This window comes from Dunckerocampus dactyliophorus, chromosome 9, assembly GCF_027744805.1.
Source record: "Dunckerocampus dactyliophorus isolate RoL2022-P2 chromosome 9, RoL_Ddac_1.1, whole genome shotgun sequence".
Taxonomy (NCBI): Eukaryota; Metazoa; Chordata; class Actinopteri; order Syngnathiformes; family Syngnathidae; genus Dunckerocampus; species Dunckerocampus dactyliophorus.
In genome coordinates, this window is record NC_072827.1 from 6,710,476 (window position 1) to 6,738,292 (window position 27,817).

General features: G+C 37.8%; 1 protein-coding gene across 2 annotated transcripts in view; it reads left to right on the forward strand.

The window, feature by feature from the left end:
• Positions 1-1,146: 1,146 nt before the first annotated feature.
• Positions 1,147-27,817, forward strand: part of lrp2a (low density lipoprotein receptor-related protein 2a) — a 135,125-nt gene continuing 108,454 nt past the window's right edge. For both annotated transcript variants that reach the window (XR_008572556.1, XM_054788394.1), the window contains exons 1-11: positions 1,147-1,863; positions 12,482-12,589; positions 12,775-12,897; positions 16,876-16,992; positions 17,380-17,490; positions 21,904-22,017; positions 22,108-22,224; positions 24,949-25,092; positions 25,186-25,305; positions 25,402-25,530; positions 27,104-27,273. Coding sequence is in view for 1 of the 2 variants with exons in the window: in XM_054788394.1 (XP_054644369.1) it covers positions 1,794-1,863; positions 12,482-12,589; positions 12,775-12,897; positions 16,876-16,992; positions 17,380-17,490; positions 21,904-22,017; positions 22,108-22,224; positions 24,949-25,092; positions 25,186-25,305; positions 25,402-25,530; positions 27,104-27,273 (1,323 nt within the window). In the remaining variant the exon portion in view is untranslated. The remainder of the gene's footprint in view (positions 1,864-12,481; positions 12,590-12,774; positions 12,898-16,875; positions 16,993-17,379; positions 17,491-21,903; positions 22,018-22,107; positions 22,225-24,948; positions 25,093-25,185; positions 25,306-25,401; positions 25,531-27,103; positions 27,274-27,817) is intronic.

A 27,817-nucleotide genomic window follows, 5' to 3' on the forward strand; every position in this document is an offset into this window, starting at 1 on the left:
GTTTAGTGACTGGCTGGAAAGAAAACCTGCAGTGTCTCGGCCCTCCATGGCACAAGTTTGACACCCCTGATCCACAGTATCTCTAAGGGAGAGCCCAGCAACCCCACAAAGAAAAGTCATTTCAGCCGCTTGTACTAGTGATCTTGTCCTTTTGGTAACTACGCAAAGCTCATGACCATAGGTGAGGTTAGGAACGTAGATCGACCGGTAAATTGAGTGCTTTGCCTTTCGGTTCTTCACCACAACGGACTGATGCAGAGTCCGCATCACTTCATATGCCACACCAATTTGCCTGTCGATCTCGCAAACATGAAACCCAGTTTACCCTTTATCTTCCAATACATAGTCACTGATACGCCTAAGTCACATTTCTGCTCACAAGTCACAGTCACAACAAACATAGACACATGACGACAGCAAGAGCCAGACACTCAGTGTCAGTGTCAGCCGCGGAGAATGTAGTCGTTCTAAAGACGAAGCTGAGAGTGACGCTTTTCATCACAAAGATGCGAGTATGAAAGTGGTAAACTATATTAAATGTTGCGTAATGAATTTTCTCATATTCACACTTGTTAGTAGATGATGAACATTAATATTTAAATTTGTTTTTGGGGGGGAGGTTATATAAACATGGCTATATAAGTAGCAACGAGCCCACATGATCTTAAAGTTTCAACCTTGTGTTGAGGTGAGAATATAAAAGATGTGGAGGACCCCATTGACTGGGCTTGCCTTGGGCCCCCACATGATTAAATACGCCTCTGGATAAAACAGTCTAACTGGATGCAGTGCAGCCAAGAAACACTAAATGAAGATTATAGACTATCAGGAATAATTAATGGAACAAATACCAAAATTGAAGTTGCAAATGTAAGTCAGTGCTTCTGATAGGCCAGCGGAGAAGGCTTTGCTTGCCCTGATGGCACACCACTGTATTTATATATTTTTAATACATTATTTAGTCATTATACAATGTTTCTGTTTATGTACTCTTTCATGATTTAATAAGCTATCTATTCATTCTAAACAGACAGATCATGTCGCCGACACACGAAGAAGGATGAAATCAACTCTTGCTTCTTCCTGCTCCTTTTCGGGCATGTGGAATTGTGCAAGCGTCAACATGCAATGCGTAAGTTGTTAAACGTAACAGAAATACCATTGCTCGTTAATATAGAATTGCCATTTGTTAACATGTGCACGTTTCAATGTGCAGTATATCTCTATGCAGCCTCGAAGAAATACCGACAAGAACACACTGCCAAACTATTGATAAGTTTTTGTTGCTTGGTTGCCATTGGTAACCACGGCTGGGCTGCCACTGATTTCAGTCATGGCAACAAGAGGCATGTACAGTAGTATCACTTGTTTGCCACTTGGGGGCAGTGTAGAACGTTGTTGACATGGAAAGGCCAAGCACATGGTGACGAAAATAGTGTTTATGTTTCGTTCATCAGGATGGTGTTTAACAAAACGTATGATCTTAAAGTTTCAATGTAAATGAAAATATATTGATGATTCTGTTGAATTGTGCGTATGCAGTGATGCAATGTTTGCGGGGCATGGGGCCGAATGGGAGCTGCATATGATTATGCAGATTCCGGGGCCCGCCTTAAGGGATTTACCCACAGGGCAGACCGAGGGTGTAAGAGGGAGGGTGTACTTTGCACACGCCCCTTTTGATCAAGTAGCGGGCCAAGAAACCCAGTTAGAGGAAAGCTAACAGCATCCAATACCCCCCAAGTCCCAGCAGCTCCTCCATCTGCACACTGGAGCTGGACGGACCAGCCAGAATGTGGAGAGCAGTACCACTTCAACTCTTCCTCCTCGTCTTTTGCTGGCTTGCCTGGTGCCAATCGCAAGGTTAGTGCTTTCATGTGCATGACATTACATATACAATTACTGATGAAATTTCAATTGGTTATTTGCAAAGTTGCATTTAAGGGCACCTGTTTTTGTGAGCTGCATGTTGCCAACAACAAAACAAGTTATGGAGGATGCAAATACTTAAATAGCATGTTGGGTTTTTGTTGCCACTTACTGTTATTACTTTAAAGGATTGAGCACAAAGCCCCCACTCAGTCAGAATGGAAGTTCTCCTGGAGGAACTTTTGCCTGAGCTTTACTGTTGCTAGGTAACAGAGAGGAGCATGTGACTTACAATCTGTAAGCACTGAGAGGTACTGCTTCAAAAAGCTAATTTCCCTCAGGCAGACTTCATGCAGCAAACCGCAAATCTCAACTCTGCCTCCCGGAACCTTTCTGATAAGAGAGAAACAACAAATGGTCAAATTGAACTTTTTTTCCCTCCCAAGCTTGATTTGCGCTTGTCTCTTATGTTTGCAGCCCAGCTAGATCCTACTTCTCAAATTGTAATCTGCTTTCTTTTTGCTCAACCCTGAGGTTGTAAGCTTCTTAGTGTGAATGTAGCTACTAATTACACTGCAGCTGCTGCAGAATGCAACCATTTCTACCTAAGAAAAGCTTGGAGAGCTTGCTTCTATGGCCCAAAACACACACAAAACACAGAAGAAGTGGCAAAAAAGAGATTATGTTGACATTAAGCATGTAAACATCATCCTATATAACCAGTATTGCTGAGATGTGACTTGTCAGCATCATGTTGGTCATTACAGCACTTCACTTAGATGTACACAATCTAATGAGATCCAATTAAAGAGCTTTATCACATATTTCGCCTTGACAAAAATACTTATACTTTAGTAAAGTAACGACATATTTATTCTTGGAGCATTAAACAATGAGGTGTTTTCTAATATTTGGTGTTTTTGAAAAGTCAAAATAGTAGATACGGTTCTCCATATGACAGTGCAGTCCCCACCACAGCAAACTACAACCACTATTAGAAACATACTGCTAAATGATACTTTCTAGCTGTGTCAATTAAAAAATGAGCATTGTTATGTTTGTGTAGGCGCCATGTTTGATACAGCTCCCGTTTTGGACCCAGTCCAACTTTATTTATACAGCACTCTAAAACAACCTCAGTTGACCAAAGTGCTGTAAAAATAATACTGTATATAAAAGACAAACAATAAAAGCACAGAAACTCACAAGAGATATAAGGTATGTCTAAAACATCTCAAATAAAATGGAAAAAACAAAACAAATTCTTGAATAATTAAAATATTATATATGTATATTAATATTATATATAAATTAATATATATATATAATAATATATATTATAATGTCTCATAATTCAGCACATGTATTAAGTAGGTAACAAGATGTTTTGTTGTGTGTTTATTGTGATTTATGTTGTTTTAAAGTGTGCGGGAGTAAGGGGTTACATGGCTTCAGGCCAAATGTCTGAAAGGGTACGGGACTATGAAAGTATGGGAACTATGGATGCTCTGATTGGTCGGCCACCGATTAGTATCAACTGATTTCCGTAAAAAACATATGCCAATAAACGCCTTTCAAAGCTGATCACAAAAACCGACCCTACATGTGTGCTGTGTATGTATTGTTGCCAACACCCGTATTGAGCACTTTTTCTCGTATTGCCGCAAGAATCAAAACTAGCCTTCCCTAGCTATCACTCGCAGCAGCTAGCTCGCTTGCTAAGTAGAGTTTTCTGCTTAGTTTCTTGTCTTCAGACTCCAAATGTGACTTTTGTAACATTTTCTTTTTAAAACAAACAAGCAATGCGCTTAGTTTGGAGCTTGTTTTTTCCCCATGGGGAAGTGGATATCACGTTCATGGGGTACCTACTAACTTTTTCAAGTGAACAATTTTGCTCTGTTGTTGTAATTATGCTAATTTTGTCTTGTCCTCAAATCACTATTTGTGCGTGGGTGTTTCATGAACATAAACACACAGGGTGTCCAGCCTTCTATCTATCACAGAGGTTTCCTAGCTCGTCAGCTGATTTTGAGTAGCTCACAACGGGTCAAAGAATATTTGCTTCAATTCTTAGTATTTTTTTGTTCTAACTGTTGAATTCAGACTTTATGCCTTTATATAATGACAAATGGGCACAAAATAGCATAAAGATGATAGCCACACTGTTTGAGTGGAGACGTGCTTGGCAAATAAAGAAGTGTACAAATGAAATGTACACCAGTCGGAAATAAAACACAAATAGTTGACAGCTCTAATGGTGATGAAAGTTGGACACCCCTGCAACTTGACAGATTTCTATTTAATAAAGATATTTATTTGTATTACTTTTCTGTTCATTTTGTTATCTTGAACAAAAAATAAATTATTGAACATTTTATATCCCATGTATTCCTATTATTCCAAAACGTGCATCAAATTAAATTCAGGTTTGTGTTAAAATTAAGTAAAAAAATTGCTTCGAACAAATAAAGACAAAAAAACAATAACAACAAAAAACTATCCGCCCTAAAGTTAGTTTTTTACTTATCTATTAGCCAGGGAATTGTCTAACGACACCCCGGGCCAATAGCACTCATCATACAATGTAAATACATTGAAAAATCTACAGTTAATCCATGTGATTAGTATCGGCCCGGACGATCTCACTCGTGGGTGATCATTGATTGGCAGCATAAAACCCTGATCGGAGCATCACTATTGGGAAACAGTTATGTGTCGTATGTGTCAATAATATGGTAGTATTATGTGTATTTTAGTAAGTTTAGTAAGGAAGAGTGATCATATGTTTGTTAAGCGATTAGCAATGTCATTTGTTTTGCTGTGACAGCAGGGGGTACTTTCACCAGTCTGTGATTGCCCCGCCACCCACTCCCCTACAATAACAAGCCCCGATAACCTCCAGTCACACATTATCCAGGCCCCATAAAGCTGCAACATGCTGCTAATGCTAATGCAGTATCTTAGAAAGAGCTGGTCCATTAACTCTCCACTTACTTTTGTGCCTGTTTGGGCAGCTTTTGTCAGTAATCAGAGATGTTATTTACATGAATTATTGGCTGTTTAATAACCAGTAAATTGTACAGTAAGCACTTGATGGTGTCAGCCAATAACTTACTATTTAAACATGTTTTGAACAGCTTGTCATTTGGTCCGTTGGGAGGCTAGACTGCCCTCGTTGGATTGATAAAAAACACCTTTTGTTGTGTTCAAACTTAGACAGCACGTGCATGTTAAACCTCACCCCTACCAGCCTAAATCCTTGCACAACAGTAAGACTACATGAGAACGTTGGCACACATACTGTAGGTCTTTTCTCCTACACAGCTCTTATACACGACAGGGTTTGCTTACTCCAGTGTTGAGCAAATTACTTACAAAAAGTTACTAGTTACTTGTCCACTTAATTAATTGATTTAGCAACTGAATTATGCCTTATTTCATTGGGATGTTGTAAGGCGCTATACAAATAAACTTTGATTTGATTTGAAAATGTTAGGGGGCAGTGTACTATGCAGGGTATGTGTGGATGAGATCCACCCGGAGTTCCTTTGGGCTCTCGATGCTGTGGGGATGTCTTGGTTGACACAACTCTGCAGCATGGCGTGGACATTGGGGGCGGTGCCTTTGGATTGGCAGACTGGAGTGGTGGTCCCCCTCTTTAAGAAGAGGGACCGGAGGGTTGGATCACACTCCTCTGCCTTCCTGGTAAGGTCTATTCAGGAGTTCTGGAGAGGAGGATCCGCTGGATAGTTGAATCTCGGATTCAGGAGGAGCAGTGTGATTTTTTTTTCCTGGTTGTGGAACTGTGGACCAACTCTACGCTCTCGCCAGGATCCTTGAGGGTTCATGGGAGATTGCCCAACCAGTCCATATGTGTATTGTGGACTTGCTGATGGCATTCCACTGTGTTCCTAGAGGAATACGAGAGTATGTGGTACCAGACCACCTAATTCAAGTGGTATGTTCCCTGTACAGTGTATGACCGGTGTCAGAGTTTGGTCCGCTTTGCCAACAATAAGTCAGACTTATTTCCAATGAGGGTTGGACCCTGCCAGGGCTGCCCTTTGTCACCATTTCTGTTCGTTACTTTTATTGAGAATTTCTAGGCACAGCCACGGTTGAGGCAATCAGGTTTGGTGGCTGCAAGATTGGGTCTCTGCTTTTTGCCGATAATATGGTCCTCCTGGCTTCATCGAGCCGTGATGTCCAACTCTCACTGGATCAGTTCTCAGCCGAGTGTGAAGTGGCTGGGATGAGAATCAGCACCTCCAAGTCCGAGTCCATGGTTTTCACCCAGAAAAGGGTGTGGAGGAGTTCAAGTAACTCAGGGTCTTGCTCACGAGTGAGGGAAGGATGAATGTAAAGTAGCGAAAACAAAAAAAAGTGCACTTAACAGAAGTCTGGCTGGAGCCGCATTACAGCAAAGATGAACCATTTATGAATACAAAATTAGCAAGTTGATTAATAAGCGTCTAGAGGGTATAACAGAACAACTACAGTGCACTGTTGGCGCATGTCCTTAAACTGGAAATGACGCAACACAGCACCGCATACGTCAGCAGCCAAAGGAGGAGCTATTGTTACATTCAGATAATTCATATTGATATCAATGCATAATAGTGTGCCACATGTCACTGTCAATAACCGTGTTGTAATGTTTAAAACAGTGATAAATTAGATGACCCGTTCCTGGAAAACGTTACTTCCAACACTGGGCGACAGTTCAGCTGTCTCACTACCTTGTGACAACTTAATTTCTGCTAACCATCACAATGCTTTTTTCATTGACACATCCCAAAAGAAAAAAAAATTATGTTGAGGATTTTTCACTTCCAACCAAACGAAGGCTTAAGTCCACGCTCCATTCAGTGCTCCCATGCCGGTGCCAAAAGCCCCCTCAGGCTTTTCACTGTTTTGTTTGTAGCACTAAGCGCCAAAGTCACTTGTTTGGTAATTGAATTCTGCTGAATGCATTTCCATATGAAACAGGCCACTGCACTTTGCTCAACCAGCATGGACAGCTTCATGCGGCCAGCAGCTGTTTACTTCATGCTTTTTTTCACAGTCAGTTTGGAGGCCTGTGCCAAAGCAAGCTGCCATTGAGGAAAGCTTGACATCTTTCAAGGCACCGCACGTGAAAGGGGTCAGGTGTGGATGGTCACATATTTAAATCCACTGTACCCTCTTCTTCTCCATCCAAGTGGCTTCTCAAGGTTCCACTTCCACTTTGAGTTTCCATCCCTCCTGGTGCTTCTTTTGTGCCATTGTGATTCCACAGTGGGGTTTAAGACATACTGTATTGGGGCTTCATTTGAATGAAAATTCCTTTACTGTTCTTCTCTCTTGGACAATGGTGGGGTATCCTAGTAGAGGGCAGTGTCCTCTCCTGCTGTGGGTTTAGGCTGCAATAAGAAAAGACAAGGCCAAACAAAAGAGAAAGGAAAACACCTACTTACACAGAAACACTCCCGGATACAGTAGTTGCATTCTGATTGCTGATATAGTGGCTGTGCCTTTTCTTCTGAGGATGATGGTCTTCTGTCTATTCCATATTGGGACCGTTAGTGTATCCTCAGGTGGCTGATGAGCCAATTCAATTTTTGAAGAATTTTCTGATGTCTTCTGATGTCACGGTCTTGAAAAATTATGTTTTTATGCTGTAGGCTGAAGGCAGTTTCAGCACACCTTAAACTGTGTTGACTGTCAATCTGAAGGTTGGACTCCACTCAGGCTGCCCCCTTTGTCACCAATTCTGTTCATTACTTTTATTGACAGAATTTCCAGGCGCAGCCCGGGCGTTGGGGATCTTGGTGGTAGCTGCAGGATTGGGTCTCTGCTTTTTGCTGATGTGGTCGTGCTTGCTTCATTGGACCGTGATCTTCAACTCTCAATGGATTGTTAGCAGCCGAGTGTGTAACAGCTGGGATGAGAATCAGCACCTCTAAGTCCAAGTCTATGGTTCTCGCATGGAAAAAGGTGGCGTACCATCTCCAGGTCAGGGATGAGGTGCTGCTCTAAGTGGAGGAGTTTAAGTACCTTGGGGTCTTGTTCACGAGTGAGGGAAGGATGGAAAGCGAGATCGACAGGCGGATTGAACAGTGATGTGAACTCTGCACCGGTCCGTTGTGGTGAAGAAGGAGCCCAACCAACCTAATTTTCCAAAAATTACAACTTTATTTTGTCTTGTTTGTTTCTCATAATATTACTAACTAATAAGTAATACTATGAAAAATGACATATTTTAAACTAATATTTCAACAGTATGTTACTAAAATTACATTATTTTTCCTCATAATATGACAGGTTTATTCTCATAAAATTGCGACTTTTTTTCTTTTTTGAATACCACTTATTTTACACTTATTTTGACTTTATTCTCATCAAATTACAGTTGTTTTTTTCATTTTGGCTTTTAAAAAAAAATCCAACTAGTTCAACTTTCTTTCTTTCTTTCTTTCAATGTTCTTCTTGTAATTATGACTTTATTTCCATAATATTTTTACTTTATTTGTCATATTATAACTTTTTTCCCAACCTACTTTTCCAAACAAAAAACTTTGTTTTGTTTTGTTTGTTTCTCATAATATTCTAACTAATGTTGAACTAATGAAAACAATAACATACTTTTTCTCTATTATTATTAATATTTCAACTCCATGTTACTAAAATGACATTAAAATACGATAATTAAAATTGTGACTTTTTCCAACTATTTCTTTCTTTCAATTTTGTTCTTGTCATTATGACTTTATTCCCCTAATATTTTGAATTAATTCTTGTAACATTATAACTTTTTCCGCAACCGAATTTTTCCAACAATATTTATTTGTTGTTTTGTTTGTTTCTCATAATATTACGACTTAAAAAAACATCTTCATTCTTGAATATTTAAAATTTATGCTGCTAAAATAATTTTTCAGCTTTGGGCCACAAATGGCCCCCATGCCACACTTTGGAGATCGCGATGTAGTGAAATAGTTCATTCAAGAATAATCCGGAGTACACTGTAGGAGCAGAAGTAATTGGTACACCAGGCCATCACCCTTGTTGGAATAGAAGATATCAGAAAATACTGTAGAGTTGGTTTCCCATTTGCAGCTTTAACAGCTTCCATTTTTTTGAGTCCATTCATCCAGAAAACCTTTTATAGGTTGCAGGTAACTGCTGGACCCTGAGAGATCTCTGTTCATGTTTGATACAGTATGTCATGAATTTACATTGACATGCATTGCATGAAAACCGGTGCCTGCATTTAACCTATCAAAGGAATGGCCACGGTAAGATTAAAGCATTAGTGACTCACTGGAGCAGTGGACAGATTTATCCAACCGTTTCTACCACTTAACCTACCACACTCACACTGTTCCTGAGTGGGAACCCCACCCACGCTGGCTGCATGGGAGTCAGCCAAGTGAACCACTACGCTATCCAGTGGGAAGATTTGCAGCTTTCTAACTTGCGAAGTTTGATAGCCTCAAACTTTGCTTTAGCAGTGAGTCTGAATCGCTTTTCCAATAAGGGGAATGAAATCATTGTCTCCTTGGTCACATGCTGCATTCTTAGCCACTTGAAGACAGCACCCGCCACTACCAAAAATGATGCGGTTGAGAGTTGCATGTTTGAGAAAGGGTCGAGTTTGGTGGTTTCAAAGTGTGAGGCAGATAAAGTATGCTCCAGATAGATCATTTTTTGGGGCTGTAAGGGAGGCCCCTTATGTTGTTTGAGGGGAGGTTCATTGTACCATACGTCATTGTTCCCATCGTCTAAATCAGTGCTCCTCAACTGGGTCGAGACCCAAAAGTGGGTCGCGGATCCATTCTGGGGAGCGTCGCGACGGCAAGTTAAAAATTATAAAAAAATATGTAATATACATCTGATGTATGACTTATTTTGAAATATATGTGAGCAATATTTTCGTCATCTTCCTCCCTGGTATATGTTCATTGCACAGTTATAAGTAAAATATCTGCTGAATTATTTGGAGGAGGGTCGGGGACCATGAGTCCCTGCGCCAGTCTTCTTCATTCACATCGATCCTGTGCAATTCTTATGCACGAAGTCAATGATTCTCTTCTCCAGTCCTTTGATGCCTCTGCTGTCTACTTCCGAAAGATTTAAAGCAGACTGGTGACACAGGGCAGCCCTGTCATACACCCTTCTTGATGGAAAACTGTTCTGTTTTGTTCATCTTCAAGTCTCACTGCCGCTTGCAGTTCCTTCAGTGAGTTAATTATAGCCTCACTAATTCCCATCCTCCTCAGCCTCGACCATAGTGAGGAGTGTCAGACTGAGTCAAACGCTTTCCGACAGTCAAGGAAAGCCATGTACAGTGTTGACCTTAAACTCCCTCACCTTCTCCATAATGATCCTGATGTTGAAGATCTGATCTCTTGTGCCGACTTCAGTTATCATGTTTCCTCATTTCTTATATATATATATATATATACACAGCTCAAAAAAATTAGAGGAACACTTGGAAAACACATCAGATCTAAACTGGGGGAAAAATGATCTTGAATATGTTTCCTGATAATAAGTGGGTGATGTATTAGTAACAAAATGATGCCACATCATTTGATAGAAATGAAAATGATCACCCTATAGAGGGGGGAAATCAAAGACACCCCAAAAATGAAAGTGAAAAGAAGATGCAGCACACTGGTCCATTTTGCTAAAATGTCATTGTAGCAACTCAAAATGATTCTCAATAGTTTGTGTGGCCCCCACGTGCTTGTACGCATGCCTGACAACGTCGGGGCATGCTCCTAATGAGACTACGGATGGTGTCCTGGGGGATCTCCTCCCAGATCTGGACCAGGGCCAAAAAACAGTCATTAAAAACGCGGCAGCTCCAATATGTAGAGTTACCTTTTGATAGTGGCCTGAGGCATTGTGAGCGAGTGTGTGGTGAAGCTAGTCGCTAGCCAGGTAGTAGCTAGCCGGTGTGGTGTGGCGAGGTGTCACTACACCACTAACGTAGTTCTTCAGTGTAACAATGTTAATAATAATAATAACGTTGTCGCTGTAGCTTGGTTAATATGCAGGTCACATTATGTTAATGGAGCCTTCTTGGTGGAGGTTTTTTTCAGAAGGCTTTCTACTGTACGTGGAATAGGTGTGTCCCATTACGCACACTTTTAGCTGCTTCTTTTTAGTGTTTTTACATCTTTAGAACGCACAGAAAAGAGAATGTTTATGAGATGAGATGTTTATGTCTCACATAAAGATTCGGAATGATGGGAAAAATTTTAAAAAAAAAGTAAATTTTTCCTTTAAAATTAAGGATGAACTTAGGGGTCTACCCACCCCCGTTCCAATACTAACAATGGAGGTCTAATTATAGTTACGGCAAGAACTATTCATTCCAATTCCATTTCAGACCAAACACCAGCAATGTGATCCATTGATCGGCCATCAGAGCCACTCTGAATTGCACATTCCTGTTTGGAATGCTGTGATGGAGTGTTCTGCCACTCAGCTATGCTGCCTGAACCAAACCAATCCCCCGCAATCCCCTCGGAAGATGTCAGTGATGGTAGCGTGGTGGTATCTTATCTTCACAAATGCCACTCATTTGGAACATCAAAAGCAGGCACGGTATGAGTGCAGAACAAGATTGTGCAACTTCCTGGAGGGGGGGTGGCACGCATGTCTCCAGCACTCATCAGCGATGCTAACTGCATGTTTCATCACCCTCATTACAACATCTTTTTCATGACTCCACAATGCTTTTTACATTTGTATTTATTCCTCACTGTAAGTTTGTGTAAATATCCTGTATTGATTTATATACATAGCCAAAAGGCTAGACACACTGTCCCATGCCAGTAAATTAGGTGTTTTGAAACTTTTGGTACAGGCCAAGGCCTCAAGTAGGCCTCCTGAAGGGCCCCCTACTCCACCCTAAGGCATTGCTAAGGCTGCTGTACAATATTCTGCACAAGACCCAACCAGTGTCACACCTCAGCATCTATAATGCATCTATAAAAAATACACATCAACAACGGGTTGAAGAGGTTTCACTCTATGCATTAGTGTCAGTACCTAGACGCTTCATAGAACAACGGAAAACAGAGTGAGACCTTTTGGCAGTCATACAATTGCATTGTCTCTGGGGGGGGGATGTGCCGCTAGCATACATAAACAGCAAAAGAGTGGCACCTCTTCAGGAGCAATGCAAGGTAACGTTGTAGAAGTACGAGGCAGTATTCCGAATTTTTTCGTAAGTGGTAGCAAGATAAAAGGCAACACAACGCACTTGCCCTTTTTTTTTGTAAAATTACAGGTTTTTGTCATTAGATTACAACTTTTTTGTCCAAATATTTTGACTTTATTCTTGTAAAAATACTGCTGATTTTTTAAATGGTCCCTGGGTTGCACTTTAGACATTTAAATAAAAGAAAACATTTTCAAAACTTGCATGGGGCCCTGTTACTCCATTCCACATTCCCTGGTACTGGTGGATATGGTTCCTTCATCTGTTTAACCTGAATCTATTGACTACTTGATGCTAAAATGTAATGTCTGTGTGTGTGTGTGTGGGTGTGTGTGTGTGTGTGTGTGCGTGTGTGTGTGTGTGTGTGTGTGTGCGTGTGCGTGTGCGTGTGTGTAGGGTGTGAACTGGGGCAGTTTCGCTGTGGGATGGGGCGATGCGTCCCATGGGACTGGCACTGTGATGGGACATCGGACTGTTCGGATGACTCTGATGAACATGACTGCCGTGAGTTGCTCCTCCCAGCCTGGCAGTGTTGTGTTTACTTTTGAAACTTTATTCTTTAATAGTTTTGCATCAGAACTACCTTATCTGTTGTTTTCCGCCATGAAAAAGGCAATCATACTTAGTAGCTGGTGATATTTCATCTTATTTTACATATGGAAAAACCCATGTTCTATTCTTCCCAACAGCCCAGGTAACATGCGATGACAGTCATTTCCAGTGTCTGAGTGATGGCGAGTGTATTCCAGATGTGTGGGTGTGCGATGATGAGGAAGACTGCGAAGATGGCTCTGATGAGAGGCAAAACTGTCGTAAGTACATTGTACAGTATGAATTATTCTTATTGCAAGTGGTTCATAGTTATTGCAGTTATTAGCCATAATTGATGTCTTATAGTTTGAATTTAACCACAGGAATATGTTCACTCATCAACTTCAAATGTTTTTATTGCAAACTGTATTTACACTGACCTACCAGTGCTTAGTGACACTTAATAATTAGCTTCATAGAGAGAAAATAGAAAACAATTTATTGGGCCTGCTATTTGCATGCTATACTGTATTTCTAACATTACCTGCACAATCTAATTAGAGTGTCACAGATATTATATAAAATATGATAGCGCTGATTAGTGTATAGTTTAGATCAGGGGTGTCCAAAGTGCGTCCCGGGAGCCATTTGTTGCAACACTTTCTACAAATATAATTTAACAATACAATTTAAAAGAACAGCAAACAGTTAGAAAAATCAGCAGTCATTTTACATGAATAAAGTCAAAATATTAAGAGAAAACATTTGTAATCCAACAAGAAAAAGTCATAATTTTTTGGGAATAACATTGCAATATGAGAAAAAATAATGTCATTTTAGTAGCAAAAATTTGAAATAATAAAGAAAATTGATGTTATTCTTATAAGGAACAAACAAAAAAAGTTAATATTTTTGGATAATTAGGTTGGGGGAAAAAGTTATAATATTATGGGAACAAAGTCAAAATATAATGGAAATAAATTACAAATATTATAGTTTGGTTTGTTTTGGTTTGTTTTAGTTTATTTGAACATGAAGGTTACAATGGAATACATCTCATCAATCATCCTTTCACAGTTCCACATGTCCAAAAGGAGTAGGAAGAAGCAAAGCTTATTTAATCCTACCCCCCATCCATTCTACATCTAGTACAGTACATGTAGTTCACTTCCTGCATTCCATGTCATGTTTTCCTATAATAATCAGAGTAATAATAAATAACACTACGAAGACCAAATATATATATATATATATATATATATATATATATATAATAAATATAAATAAAAAAAACTAAAATAAAAAAAATGAACCTGACAGAACAATCATTGTGATGATCAAGACTCTTCTGCCTTGTATTTAGCAAACATCAACTGCTTGTATTGTTTTTTGAATGTGCTCATCTCTGTACATTGTTTGAGTTCCTTACTCAATCCGTTCCATAATTTAATTCCACATACAGAAATGCTGTGTGTTTTCAGCGTAGTTCTCGCGTATAAATGTTTTACGTTTAATTTTCCTCTAAGATCATATTTCTCCTCTCTGATTGAAAAATACTGTATGAGGTTTTTGGGTAACGAGTTGTTATTAACTTTATACATTTATTCTAGCGGTTTGAAAGAATACTAAATCTGCAAATTTTAATATCTGCGATGTTAAAAATAAGGAGTTTGTATGTTCTCTATACTTGGTATTATGAATGATCCTCACACATCTTTTTTGCAGTACAGTGAGTGAGTGAAGATTGCTTTTGTAATTATTACCCATATCTCCACACAATACATTAAATATGGTAATACTAAGGAACAGTACAGAGTGTGGAGTGATTTTTGATCAAGAACATATTTTGCTTCATTCAATATTGAAGTATTTCTCGCCACCTTTTGTTGTATGAATTTAATATGAGATTTCCAACTCATATTTTCATCTATTATGATCCCCAGGAACTTACTGTATATTCTTCCACTTTTTCAATATTCACTCCGTTAATTTGTGTTTGATCGTACGTATCCTTTCTACTATTACCAAATAGCATTATTTTACTTTTACTTAAGTTCAAGGATAATCTGTTCCTGTCAAACCATGACTTTAATATGACCTTTTCACCCTTGACCTTTTTAATGAGTTCTTGTGTGCTTTCGCCAGAACAAAAGGCAGTGGTATGGGAATAAAGTCATCATCAGATTAATTATTATTAGATTAATTAGAGATGAACGATTACAAGAAATTTGAAATATTTGGAAATTTAAAAAAAACAACACAAAAATTTGAAAAATTTGCAGTAATTTTACTAGAATATAGTCAAAATATTAAAAGACAAAAGTCATTTTCTAAGGAGAAGAAAACATTTTTACGAGAATAAATTATGAGGAAAAATAATGTCATTCTAGTAGCTTAGAGTTAAAATATTAAATAACTTTTTTTAAAATTAGGTTGGGTTAAAAGTTATAATATTATGGGAATAAAATCATAATATTACAATAATATTAATATTATTAATATTAATATTACAAGAAGAACATTTACAAGAAAAAAGATGAAATATTTAGAAAATTAAAAAAGAAAAATGGGGGAAAAAGAGCAAAGAGTGACATTGATACTAATAATAAATTTTTTCACCTATATCGCAAAGCTGAGAGGCATATTTTTCTTGATATATATATGTATAAATATCAAAGTTCGCAAAATTGCATCCTTTCGTTTTTTACCATGTGGCCCTCACTGGAAAAACGTTTGGATACCTCCGGTTTAAATTCAGCTCCAGAACTCTGCCCTTCTCTCTTCAATTGCCATTGTTCATTTGTAACAAAGGAAGCTATCAAGTTAAATGCATAGAAGCACAATCCAGGTATTTCACGTATGAAATGTACTCACCACTAATCATGGAAGATGATGGGTGAACATATGGAATGGGAGGCACAGTATAGCCTATAGCTTGGTCATCAGGCTAGCTCTAGAGCAGGGGTACTCCAATGGAGAATGTACCTGTATATTTTTACTATATTTATAAAAACAATTAATATGTTTTTATGTACGTTATACATGTATATCAGGGGCGCGCGCACTTCTTCAGCATGCAAGTTACAAGTCAGAATGATCTACCTAGTTTATCTACCTACTCTACCTAGTTTATCAGTAATCAGGATAATAAAGATGAAAGTTGCATTTCCGTGTGTAGCTTGAAACACCGCGGGAAGGGGCAAGAGCGAATCAGCTGACTGATGTCATATGACATCTGCAAAGTGACGTTTACGCGATCGACCCAAACTACCTTGGTGATCTACCGATACCTTGCGATCGACATAATTGGCAACCGTGCTCTAGAAGCCAGCAGGCTAGAGAAGCTGCGTCTACATAATCCACACTGCTTGCCTGATGTCATGTCAGTAAGGATTTACTGTAGCATCATACTTGTATATTAACTTGTGTTCACCTCACTGCACGTTTTGAGGTCTGGACTGTAATAAGTTTATTGTAGAAGCCAATTCACAGGGTGCGGCCATCTTGCAGTGACGTTTTGAATTATTACTGACGGCAATTTTCAGAAAAAAATACATTTTTGGACCAACAATCTGCAAATTTCCAGGGTTGTGAATGCTTAATTCCAATTACGCACGGATACATTCTAATTTTATATTTACTGTACGGTAATGTCAACATAAGGCTCAGCCGTGCCTTAAAAGAATGTAGCTCACTATATTGCTAATGTCATCATACAGTAAATAAAGTCACAATAAGCACACATATATTAAATCAGAACCAATATTTTAGTCAAAGATCCACGAGCACTCTGCGGTTATTAAGGTTTGAAGTAGAGATGCTAGATATCTTTTTTTTCAAACCTATACCGATAATTTCCTGCTTCTCAAGACCGATATGGTACCGATAACCGATAACTTTTTTATATCTACTTTTTAAATTTAGATTTAAGTGTAGTTTGTGCACACCTGGAGGTAAGAAGGACTGGAACAAATTAGGATTTGACCAACTGTACCTGTTGATTAGTCCTAATCAAATATCATGACATTACTACTACCACATCACTGCTATCAGGAGAACCAGAGTATAGAGCGGTAGGAGCCACCTGCTGTGGCCCAGGTAGGTGCACTGTATTCAGGCCCAGTTTAATGATCCTATTATCATAAACGTTATGATTTCACACAGCTCTTGTCATGGATGCCATTAGATTGTGCAGGTGTACCCAATGATTATGTCTAATCTTTCAATGTGCTTGTAAAATGTGTCTAATCTGTTCTCAGCCGGGAGGACATGCACCAGTGGACAGTTCAGTTGTTCCAACGGGGCGTGCGTCCCATCAGAGTACCGGTGCGACCATCTGTCTGACTGCACAGACGGCTCAGACGAGAGAAACTGCGGTAAGTGTTCTTCCCCAAGTTGCGTTCCCCCATACAGTATATGAATTCATCCCGTGGCATTTCAATCAACCTGTTCAGATTAAGAGGCTCGCTGACGGACACAAAGGGCCACAATATGCTTCTTGTTGTCAGAGGTTGATTGCAGATTCCTCGCTTATTAGTCAAGCTGAAGTTCATCGTCTATGTAGCTATTATCCCGAGCATGGGCATGGTGCGCTCAAAACGTTACCACGCACTTTAGGAATCTCAATTGCAAGAATGCTGCTAAAGTGCTGTTGCTCGGCGTTAAAATGTCCCTGCTTATCCCTCCCATTTGCCAAGCTTTTCACTGGCTGTCAGGCTGGCATTTGTGCATTATGTTGCTCAGATGATGATCTCATCTTTCAGACTACCCCGAGTGCACAGAGCTTAGATGTGCTAATGGTGCCTGCTACAAGCGGACCCAGCGATGTGACCACATACTTGACTGCCGTGATGGCTCTGATGAAGCAAATTGCAGTAAGTCTCTTTTACACCTTCAAAAAGTGAAAAAAAGAAACCCTTTTTCCAGCGAGGGCCACAAGAAAAAACTGCATCTCAGCTTTGTCATATGGGTGAAAAAGCCTATTATTAATATCAACGTCACACTGTTTTCCCCATTTTGACTGTCGTTTTTTTTTTCCAAATATTTCAACTTTTTATTTATGACTTTATTCCCACAATATTAAGACTTTATTCTCGTTTTTTTTGTTTCCCCCAATATTATGACTTAAAAAAAATAATGTATTCTTTCATTTTTCAACCCTCTGCTACTATAATGACATTTTTCAAAATAATATCTATGAGTTTATTCTCATAAAATTGTAACTTTTTTCCTCTTATTATTTTCACTTACTTCTCATAAAATTAGATACAGTCAAACTTGTCGATAGCGGCCCTTAGAGGGAGTCTGCCAAAGTGGCCGCTATAGACAGGTGGCCTCTATAGACAGGTTGGCCTCCAGTTTGAATGTTGACCAGTAGAGGAAAAAAAAGAGGGAAAAAATAATAATAATAATAATGTTGACCAGTAGAGGGCACTGCGGACTGCGGATAAAAGTTGTACAGCACTACTAGGCTTGTTATTATCATGGTTCATGGTTCATGGTTCATGGTTTTAATTCATCCTGAACATGCATGAGTCAAACAGTAGCACATCACATAGTACAATTCACAATTTTGCATGTCCAAAAAGGAGTAGGAAGAAGCCAAGCTTATTTAATCCTACCCCTCATCAGTTTCACATCAGTTGCAATACATTTATTCACCTCTTGTTCTTCCAAGTGTATTTTGTAGGTCTACATGACAATGTAGTGCAATCATAGCCAAGGTTTTTACTTACTAAAAGGAAGCTAGAGGCTTCATAATAACTGATAGAATATATCCACAACCCACAGAACAAAGCTGTGCTAGTAATGTCTTACGCTTGTTTTTAATATTTTACTGAACTTTACTGAACTATTTATTGAACTTTGATGGGTGGTTTTGCAAGAATTTTCTAGTTACACCTTCCTGTAACAACTAGGCCTTTTTTTGGTGCCTAGCCTAGCAATCAATGATAAAATTATTTCTATGCAGTTTTTTTACAGTAGGCTTTGAGTATTTGCACTTATCTAATGTCTTTTTGTACCAAAAAACAGCTTTTTTAAAAGCCACAACTACCAAGTTACATTAATTCTGATACCACACATGATTCACGCAAAGGTAGAAGACATGTGACAAAATTTCTGCTTTCTTCCTGCTTTAACCTTATCCTGAGATAAAAAAAAAATAATGGTTTACCGTAGGAAAATAATTAGATAAAGATAGACTTTAAATTCCGTACGTAAACAATGTTTGCAGGCTGCCACACAGCCAATTTTTCGTCCGTCTCGAAGCTAAAATACATCTTACTAGCTTGATAAATGACACAAAAGCGTATAAATCTGAGTAGTTATAACCTTTAGCAGTTGATTTTGGTGGCTATACGATCAATCGAAGTTTTACCAGTGCGTTGCCATACTGTTGTCTCACAGCAAAGTGGTCTTACCAAGATGGCCGCCGCAAATTTCCATTGGCTTCAAAAATAAAACAATAGAAGCTCGATCCAGTCTTTTTTTTAGATCAGTGGTTCTGAGCTGCTGTCTGGTGGCCGCGTTCAATAAATAAAGTTGGCAGAAGCAACAGGAGAAGTTTCCTTCTTTGCTTCGGAGCTGAATAACACTGACAAGTTAACAGACTAGTAGCGAACGGAAAAGAAGACGGCTTTGTTTGTGTCGAATACAGAAGATGAGGACTTTGATGGATTTGTGGTTGAGGATTGATCAAAAATAACGTGAGTACATTCTAAAATACTTCAATTAAGTACACCCGAACTCAGTTTTTTCTCCCGCTGCCGCATGCATGCTAGCATATGTTTTTTTTTTTATTGTAACGTCGCTGGGAGCATGTCCTGTTCCCAGCCTACTTTGCGGTAATGTTTTGGTGCAAATGCTCTTAAAGTTACATGTGTGACCAGGAAATAGCAAGCTCAAAGGAAGACGGCTTTTTTATGTGGAACAACTGACAGTTTGTGTGGATCTTGTGAATGATTGTGACTGAGCTAGGACTCAGTAATCAAAGTCTACACACGACGGCTTCATTGATTGAAAAACAAAACTTTTTCATGCATGAAGCTTCTACTTGAGTCGGTAATTTGGCCGCTATATGCGGTCAGATATTGACCAAGGGATACAAAATGGGTGGCCGCTGGCCGCGTTGGACAGGTGACTGCTATACACAGGGTCTATAACATGTAAATTTGCTGCGGGGGATTTTTCAGTGGCTGCTATAGGCAGGTGGCCCTTCTATAAAGGTGGCCGCTAAGACAGGTTTGACTATACTTTATTAATCTCCAAGAGAAATTCACTTTTACTACAATTACAGCTGTTTTTTCCATTTCTACTGTTGTGGTTTGTTTAATTTTTCAACTTTCTCTCTGCCAATGTTCTTCTTGTAATTATGACTTTATTCTTATAATATTTGGACTTTACTCTCATATATTATAAATCTTCTGCAACCTAATTTTCTAAAAATTACACATTTTTGTTTTTTTGTTTGTTTTTCATAATGTAAGGAATTTCTTTTAAAAAAGTATTTTTTTTTTATATTAGAACTTTATGCTATGTTATTGTTTTATTTAATATTTTGACTTTTCTGCAACCTACTTTTCCAAAAATTACAACTTTATTTGTTGTTTTGTTTGTTTCTCATAATATTACGACTTAAAAAAATGTGTTTTTTTTTACTTTTACAACTTTATACTACTAAAATTATGTTATTTTTCCTCAAAATAGGGCAACATTATCCTTGTAAAATTATGACTTTTTTCTCTTAATATTTGTTTTTTAAAATTACTGTGGATTTTTTCATTTTTGCTGTTTTTTTAATTTTTCACATATCTTTACTTTCTTCATAAATATTTTTGGTTACATTTCTTTTTGTCATATTATGTCTTTATTCCCATAATATATAACTCTTTCCCCAACCTAATTTTCCAAAAATGACAACTTTATTTAGTTTTGTTTGTTTCTCATAATATTCAGATTAAAAAAAAATTCTGTAATATTTCAACTAGGGATGTTAACTATTGGCTTTTTTGGCGATAACCGATATGCCGATATTGTTCATCAGGAAGTGTGATGAACATATATATACTGTATATATATTATACTGTTTGTGGTTTTTTGGCACTACTTTGTGCTTTATAGCTGATCTAATGTGAATTACCACTGTGAGAAGATCAAATACACTGTTTTTGGTGTCTAACTGTTTCCCAAGCATATTAGTGCGTGTGTGGATGTATAAATGAGAGGCATTAACTTAAATTGCTTTGTAGAAAGGCGTTTTATGAAGTACGTTTCCACCGCAGCCTTGCCCTATCCAATATAGCGGCGACGCTGAAGCTCAGCGAAGAGGCGTCTACGTATATGGTTTTGACGAAAGTGCTTCCCGTTTCCCAGCATGCTTTGCAGTACTGTTGTTGCAAATAGCAGCTTAGCTCATATAGTTGTCGGTTACTCTGCATTACTCGTTGGTAGTGTCTCGTCTGTTGTTGTTTACCTATCACGTTTCTGTGTGATGTTTTTTTAGCTGTTTCTTGAAAAAAACACAGTGAGTAAGACTAGTGTGTGGAATAGTAACCCCCCCTCGATTTCTAAGTAGCTGGTAAGTTCATTGTGAGCTGTGTTGTTACTCTGCTTGTTTGAATAGAGGTACCTTATTCTCACAGACGTGTGAGCAGCACAGTATTAACTTCATGATGCAAGTTCAGCAGTGTTGCCAAATTTGCAAGCTTAGCGCTAAAAGTTCTGCATCTGCTTTTATTGTAGGGAAAAAAACAGATACGATGTTGGCCGACATCACGTTTTTATGTCAGTATCGGCCTGATAATTATCGGTGGCCGATAATATCGGACATCTTAATTTCAACCCTATGCTACTAAACTGACATTTGTTATGTAACATTAGGATTTTTTTCTGATAAAATTGTGACTTTTTTCTCTTTAGAATACAACTTTTTTCCTCTTAATGTTGTGACTTTATTCTTATAAAATTACAGCTTTTTTCCCATTTGGACTTGTTGTTGTTTTTAAAATTTTCCCAACTATTTCAGCTTTCTTCTTGTCAATGTCCTTCTCTTAATTATGACTTTATTCTTATAATATTTGGACTTTATTCTCGTATATTAAACATTTTTCTGCAACCAAATTTTCTAAAAATTACACATTTTTGTTGTTTTTTTCCATTTGTTTTACGTTTTTTTGTTAAGTTGTATTTTTAGAATGTGCCGTGGTCCAATGAAAACAGCCATAGGCCACACTTTGGACACCACTGGGTTACACTTGCCTAAATTTCTCTTCCTGTGTTTTCTTTAGCACAGCACTGCAATACCGGCCTGTTTCCATGCCATAATGGCATGTGCGTTCCTCAGCGGTACATCTGCGACCATGATGACGACTGTGGGGATGGAAGCGATGAGCTCAACTGCAGTATGAGAGCCCTTCTACTTCTTACCGTCATTACCGTCATCAGTCTTGGTTGTTTTTTTTAATACTTAAAAGTGTTATTTTCATTTACAGATTATCCTTCATGCAGGGGCAATTACTTCACCTGCCCCAGCGGCCGCTGTATCCACCAAGTATGGCTTTGTGACGGCGAGGATGACTGTGAGGATAATGCAGATGAAAAAGGCTGCGGTACGGAAATACGCTACACCACGGCTGTCCAAAGTGCAGTCCGCGGCTGTTTTTTTATTGGCCTGCGGCACATTCTAAAAACAGAATTTAAAAAGAAAGCTAAAACAAAAAACCCAACAAAAGTAAATAAAAAAAATTAAGAGAAAGAAGTTATAATCTAATGAGAAAAACTCATAATATTATGAGGATAAATATCATCATTCATTTTAGTAGCATGAAGTTGAAATATTAAAGAAACACTTTTTAAAAATTGTAATATTGTGAGAAACAAACAATATTACGAGAATAAAGTAAGAAAAAGACAGCTGTAATTCAGAGTAAATTTAAAATATTGACAAGAAAAAAAACGTGTTTCCACAAGAAAAATATTGCAATGTTTTACAAGAATAAACTTAAAAATAATGTCATTTTAGTAGCTTAGAGTTGAAATATCAAAGTTTTTAAGTCAATTTTAAGAAACAAAGCAAAATAAAGTTGTAATTTTTTAAAAATATGGTTGGGGAAAAGTTCTAATATTATGCGAATAAAGTCATAATATTACAAGAAGAACATTTACAAAGATTATTTAAGAAGAAAGTTGAAATGTTCGGAAAAGAAAAAATAAACAGCAAAATTGGAAGAAAAAGGGTACATTTTACAAGAATAATGTTGCACTATTTTGAGGAAAGATAACATCATTTTAGGAGCATAAAGTTGTAATAATAAAGAAAAAAAATACTTTTTAAAGTTGTAATATTATGAAACAAATAAAGTGGTAAAATAAATGAAGTTGCAGAAAAATGTCTAATGTTGCAAGAAATATTATGAGATTAAAGTCATAATTACGAAAAGAACATTGCGAGATAAATGTAAATAAATAAAACTAATAAATAATAGAAAATACATGAACATAAATATAGAGATAAAGGCTGGCTTGTCTTGCTTGTGGATATTGGCAACCATAACTACACCGCATGCTATCTAAACCAAGGGTGTCAGCAAACACATCTATAATTTTCATCAAAAACTGTGATAAATCAATCAATAAAAAAGAACTCTGATCAATAAAAGTGCCAAAATCGTATCGCAAATAGCATTCTGCTCAGGCAGTAGACGTCCGTTCCCGTCACAGGAAGTGATGTTATTGGGATGGTTGATGGGGTTGAGGTCAGGGCTCTGAAGTTTTTCCACACCCAACTCATCCAAGCATGCCATTATCTACCCGGCCGTGCGTCTAAGCTGTTCCCACCAAGTATTCAATTGTCCGACATGTCATCTAAGGCTCAGGGGAAAACTTGGAGGTGCCCCCCAGCCCTGTTTGATTGCTTTGTCCCAATGAAAGTGTTAGTTGAAGCTTCCTATTAGGAGCAAACACCTATAACACTAAAAAGGAGTAACCTTAGCAGTTTGTGGGCTGCGTTGTTTCCCTCTCCGTGTACTATAGGTGCTGCCTAGCAAGCTGCTTTTCTCGAGTGTATCGTTCAGATGTTCCAATGTCTCTGTGTGGGACATGATTGTGAACCCCCCCACCCCACCTCTACCAGCAAAGGGCTTTTGAATTCATCCACACGTCTGTGAAGAGTGGTGTTTTTAGAAGATGGGTTGTGGAAGCCCCCCTTGACCTTCCTCACATTCCCATCCACTCCCCTGCATTTATTTAAAGCAGGGGCGTCCAAACGTTTTCTACCAGGGGGAGCCACATAGTGAAAAATGAAAGGATGCAACTTTGCCTTTGTTGTAAAGCAACACATGTACTGTAGATATGACAAGAGGTTATACGGTATATATTTCAAGACAAATCTGCATCTCAGCTTTGTCACATACAGTAGGTGAAAAAGCCTTTTATCACTATCAACTTCACTCTTTGCTCGTTTTTTCTTCCCCATATTGCTGTTGTTTTTTTTTACATTTTCCAAATATCTCAACTTTCTTCTTAAATAATGTTGTAAATTTACTTCTTGTAATATGATGGCTTTATTCCCATAATATCATAACCTTTTCCTCAACCTAATTTCCCAAAAATTACATCTTTGTTTTATTTGTTTCTCATTATATTACGACTTGAAAAAAATAATATATTTTCTTTAATATTTCAACCCTACGCTAGTAAAATGACATTATTTTTATAAAAGTAACTTTATAATTAATCTACCTATTTTATTTTGTTTGTTTCTCATAATATTATGATTTTTTTTATTATGCCCTTTTCCTTTCATATTTCAATATTATGCCACCAAAATGACTTTCTTTTTCCTCACAAAATTAGGTTATTGTAAAATTATGACTTTTTGTTGTTAGATTACAACTTTTTTCTGTTAATATTTTGACTTTCTTCTTGTAAAATTAGTGCTGTTTTTTCAATTTCTGCTATTGTTTAAAAAAATGCTACTAAAATGACATTTTTTTCTCACAACATTATGCTATTCTTGTAAAATTAAAACTTTTTTTCTCTGAATATTTTGACTTTATTCTTGTAAAATATTCAATTTTTGCTGTTGTTGTTCTTTTATTTGTTGGCTTTCTTGTTAAATTATATTTTTAGCATGTGCCACGGGCCAATAAAAAAACTGCCGTGGGTTGCAAATGGCCCGGGCTGCACTTTGGACGCCCCTGATTTAATGTGACAGTCCTAAAGATGAGCGCCACATTCCATGTCTCACAATATTATTCAATGCTGATATGAAGATGCATGTGTTTATATACAGTATTTATATAACAGCTGATGATTTATGTTGATATGAATAGATCATGCCAGGCAGGAGTGTTATCCAGGAGAATGGCCATGTATGTCCTCTGGTGTGTGCATTCCCATGGATCACCTGTGTGATGGCATGCCCCACTGTCCTGATGGGGAAGACGAAACCAATGCCACTTCTGGACACAACTGCAGTTAGTAGCTGTGTTTCGTACTTTCTGTCTGTTTATTGCTCTATCGGCAATTGCAGTTTGTAGTTCGCACCGGCTAGCTTTCATTGTTGTCAGGTATCTGGAGATGCTCCTCTCTGAGTTGTGAGCATCGCTGCCTTCCCTCTCCTGACGGAGGAACCTGTTCCTGTCCTTCTGGGTACATCGTCAGCAGCAATGACAGCCGCTCATGCATCGGTACATCACTCCTCCGTATATGAACTACTGTACAACTGACTTCAACCAAGGTGCCTTGCTAGGTATCATGTGTGTGACATTTTCCTTCTTTTTAAGACTTTGATGACTGCTCAGTGTGGGGAGTGTGTGACCAGCTGTGCGAGGACCGCGTGGGTTCACATCACTGCAGCTGCAAAGACGGATACGTTCTGGAACAGCACAGATACTGTCGAGCCGACGCCTCGAGTAAGTGCAATGTTTCCTCACGGTCGGGCATACAGTGAGCGCATATTGAAATCTCTGATTGAAGCATGGAAACAATGCCTGTTAGTGTAACACCCTTCTTTGTAGACACCCCCCGTGGCTGATTTGCACTCCTTGCTGGTTCATTGGTGCTTGTGGTTTGTTGTTTTAGTCAAAGTCTCTTGGCTTGGTCCAGCTGAGAGGCTGACCTCTTTGCCTCAGTGAGAGGGGTGTGCGTTGAAAGCACTTTACGTTGCTGGAACAGTCATCATCCTAAAACAGAGGTGTCCAAACTTTTTCCACTGAGGGCCACACACTGAAAAATGAAGGGATGCAACTTTGCCACTTTGATATTTTGTAAAGTATCTTTGTGATATAGGTGGAAAAGCATATTAAGATCAACTTTCCCTAGTTAAAATCTAGTCTCGTGTTGTTCTTGTAGACCCAATCTTGTGTATTGTCTCGTCTTGTGAACTGAGAGTGTTGTGACACCCCTACTTTATATCCAGTACATATATACATTTATAAATACTTCAACAAATATTTTAACTTCTTCTGAAGTAATGTTTGTAATTTTTTTACATAATATTGTGACTTTATTCCCATATTATTATAACTTTACCCCACTGAATTTTCCAAAAATTACAACTTTTTTTCATTTGTTTCTCATAATATTACGACGTCTAAAACATAACTAAAATCAAACATATAATATATTTTTCTTTAATATTTTAACTCTATGATACTAAAATGACATTATTTTTACTCATAATAAGAGGTTATTCTTGTAAAATTGCACATTTTTTCTCCTACAGTACGACTTTTTGCGATATTTTGACTTTATTCTCATGCAACTAAAGCTGTTTTTTTGCATTTTTGCTGTTTTTTTACCCAAATATTTCAACTTTTTTCTTTTACATTTTTTTTCTCATAATTATGACTTTATTCCCATAATATTTGGACCGTATGCTCATAAAATGACAGCTGTTTTTTTTCCATTTCTGATGTTTTTAAAATTTTCCAACTATTTTGCCTTTCTTCTGGTAAATTTTCTTTTGACATTATTCCCATATTTTTACTTTATTCTTGTAACCTAATTTTCCAAAAATTCCAACTTTATTTGTTGTTTTGTTTATTTCTCATAATATTACGACTTTAAAAAAATCTTTTTTAATAGTTGAACTTTATGCTACTAAAATGACGTTATTCTTCCTCATAATATTACAACGTTGTTATTTTTTTCTCATTATATTACAACTTTTTTTTCTTTATATCTTGACTTTCTTGTAAAATTACCACAGATTTTTACATTTTTTTTTTTAATTGCTTTCTTGTTAAATTATCTATATTATATATTTTATAATATGCTGCGGGCCATCAAAAAACACAACCGCGGGTCCTAAATGGCCCTCGAACTGCACTTTGACACCCCTGTTCTAAAATAACATGACATTTCACATTCACAAGTCATCATTGCCTTCAGCTGCAATCTGAAACAAATCCAGCATAAATATTTCTCCCTTCCGTACTGCTCTTTGTGAATGTTTGCCAGTGATTTTATTTTCCATCCCTGCAGCCGGGGTCCCGTCCTTGGTGTTTTCTAATGGCAGAGACCTGCTGATCGGTGACATCCATGGCAATGGTCTGCGCACTTTGGTGCAGTCACAGAACAGAGGAGTTGCAGTAGGAGTTGACTTTCATTTTGACCTCCATACGATCTTCTGGACTGACACCATTCAGAATAAGGTACTTAAATGGTAAACAACCATCCTGCATAACAATCATGTAATTCGGCTGCCTGGTGGCCAAACGGCATTGTTTGGCAATGTTTCTCACCTTCACCTTCAAAGTTAGCACTTGCAACTTTCTTTGTCATTACAGTGGCGTCTTTTGCAGCTGTAATAAAAAAAGCTTGCAAAACACTCAAATACACAGTGCGCTTGAACGCCTCACCAGCCATCAGCGCACTGTGCTTATTAGGAAGATGAAAGGAGACTATTGATTAAATGAATGTATTGTATTAATTATATTTAATAAATAAAATTTTTACAAATACAATCTTGTGACGCAGATAAAGCCTCAAATAGCTCTATGTACAATTATTCCATCAAACATGACTAACTAAGATAGAATTTGCAAGTTTAACACGGTTCAATAAAATAGTTTCCTTTAAAATCTAGGCAGTTAAAAGCATGTTTTTCTGTCTTGCAAATATAAATAATTTGTCATGTGTTGAAAACCTGCAGTGTACAGTAAAGTGTGAAGTAATGCATAACCCAGACATCAGCAA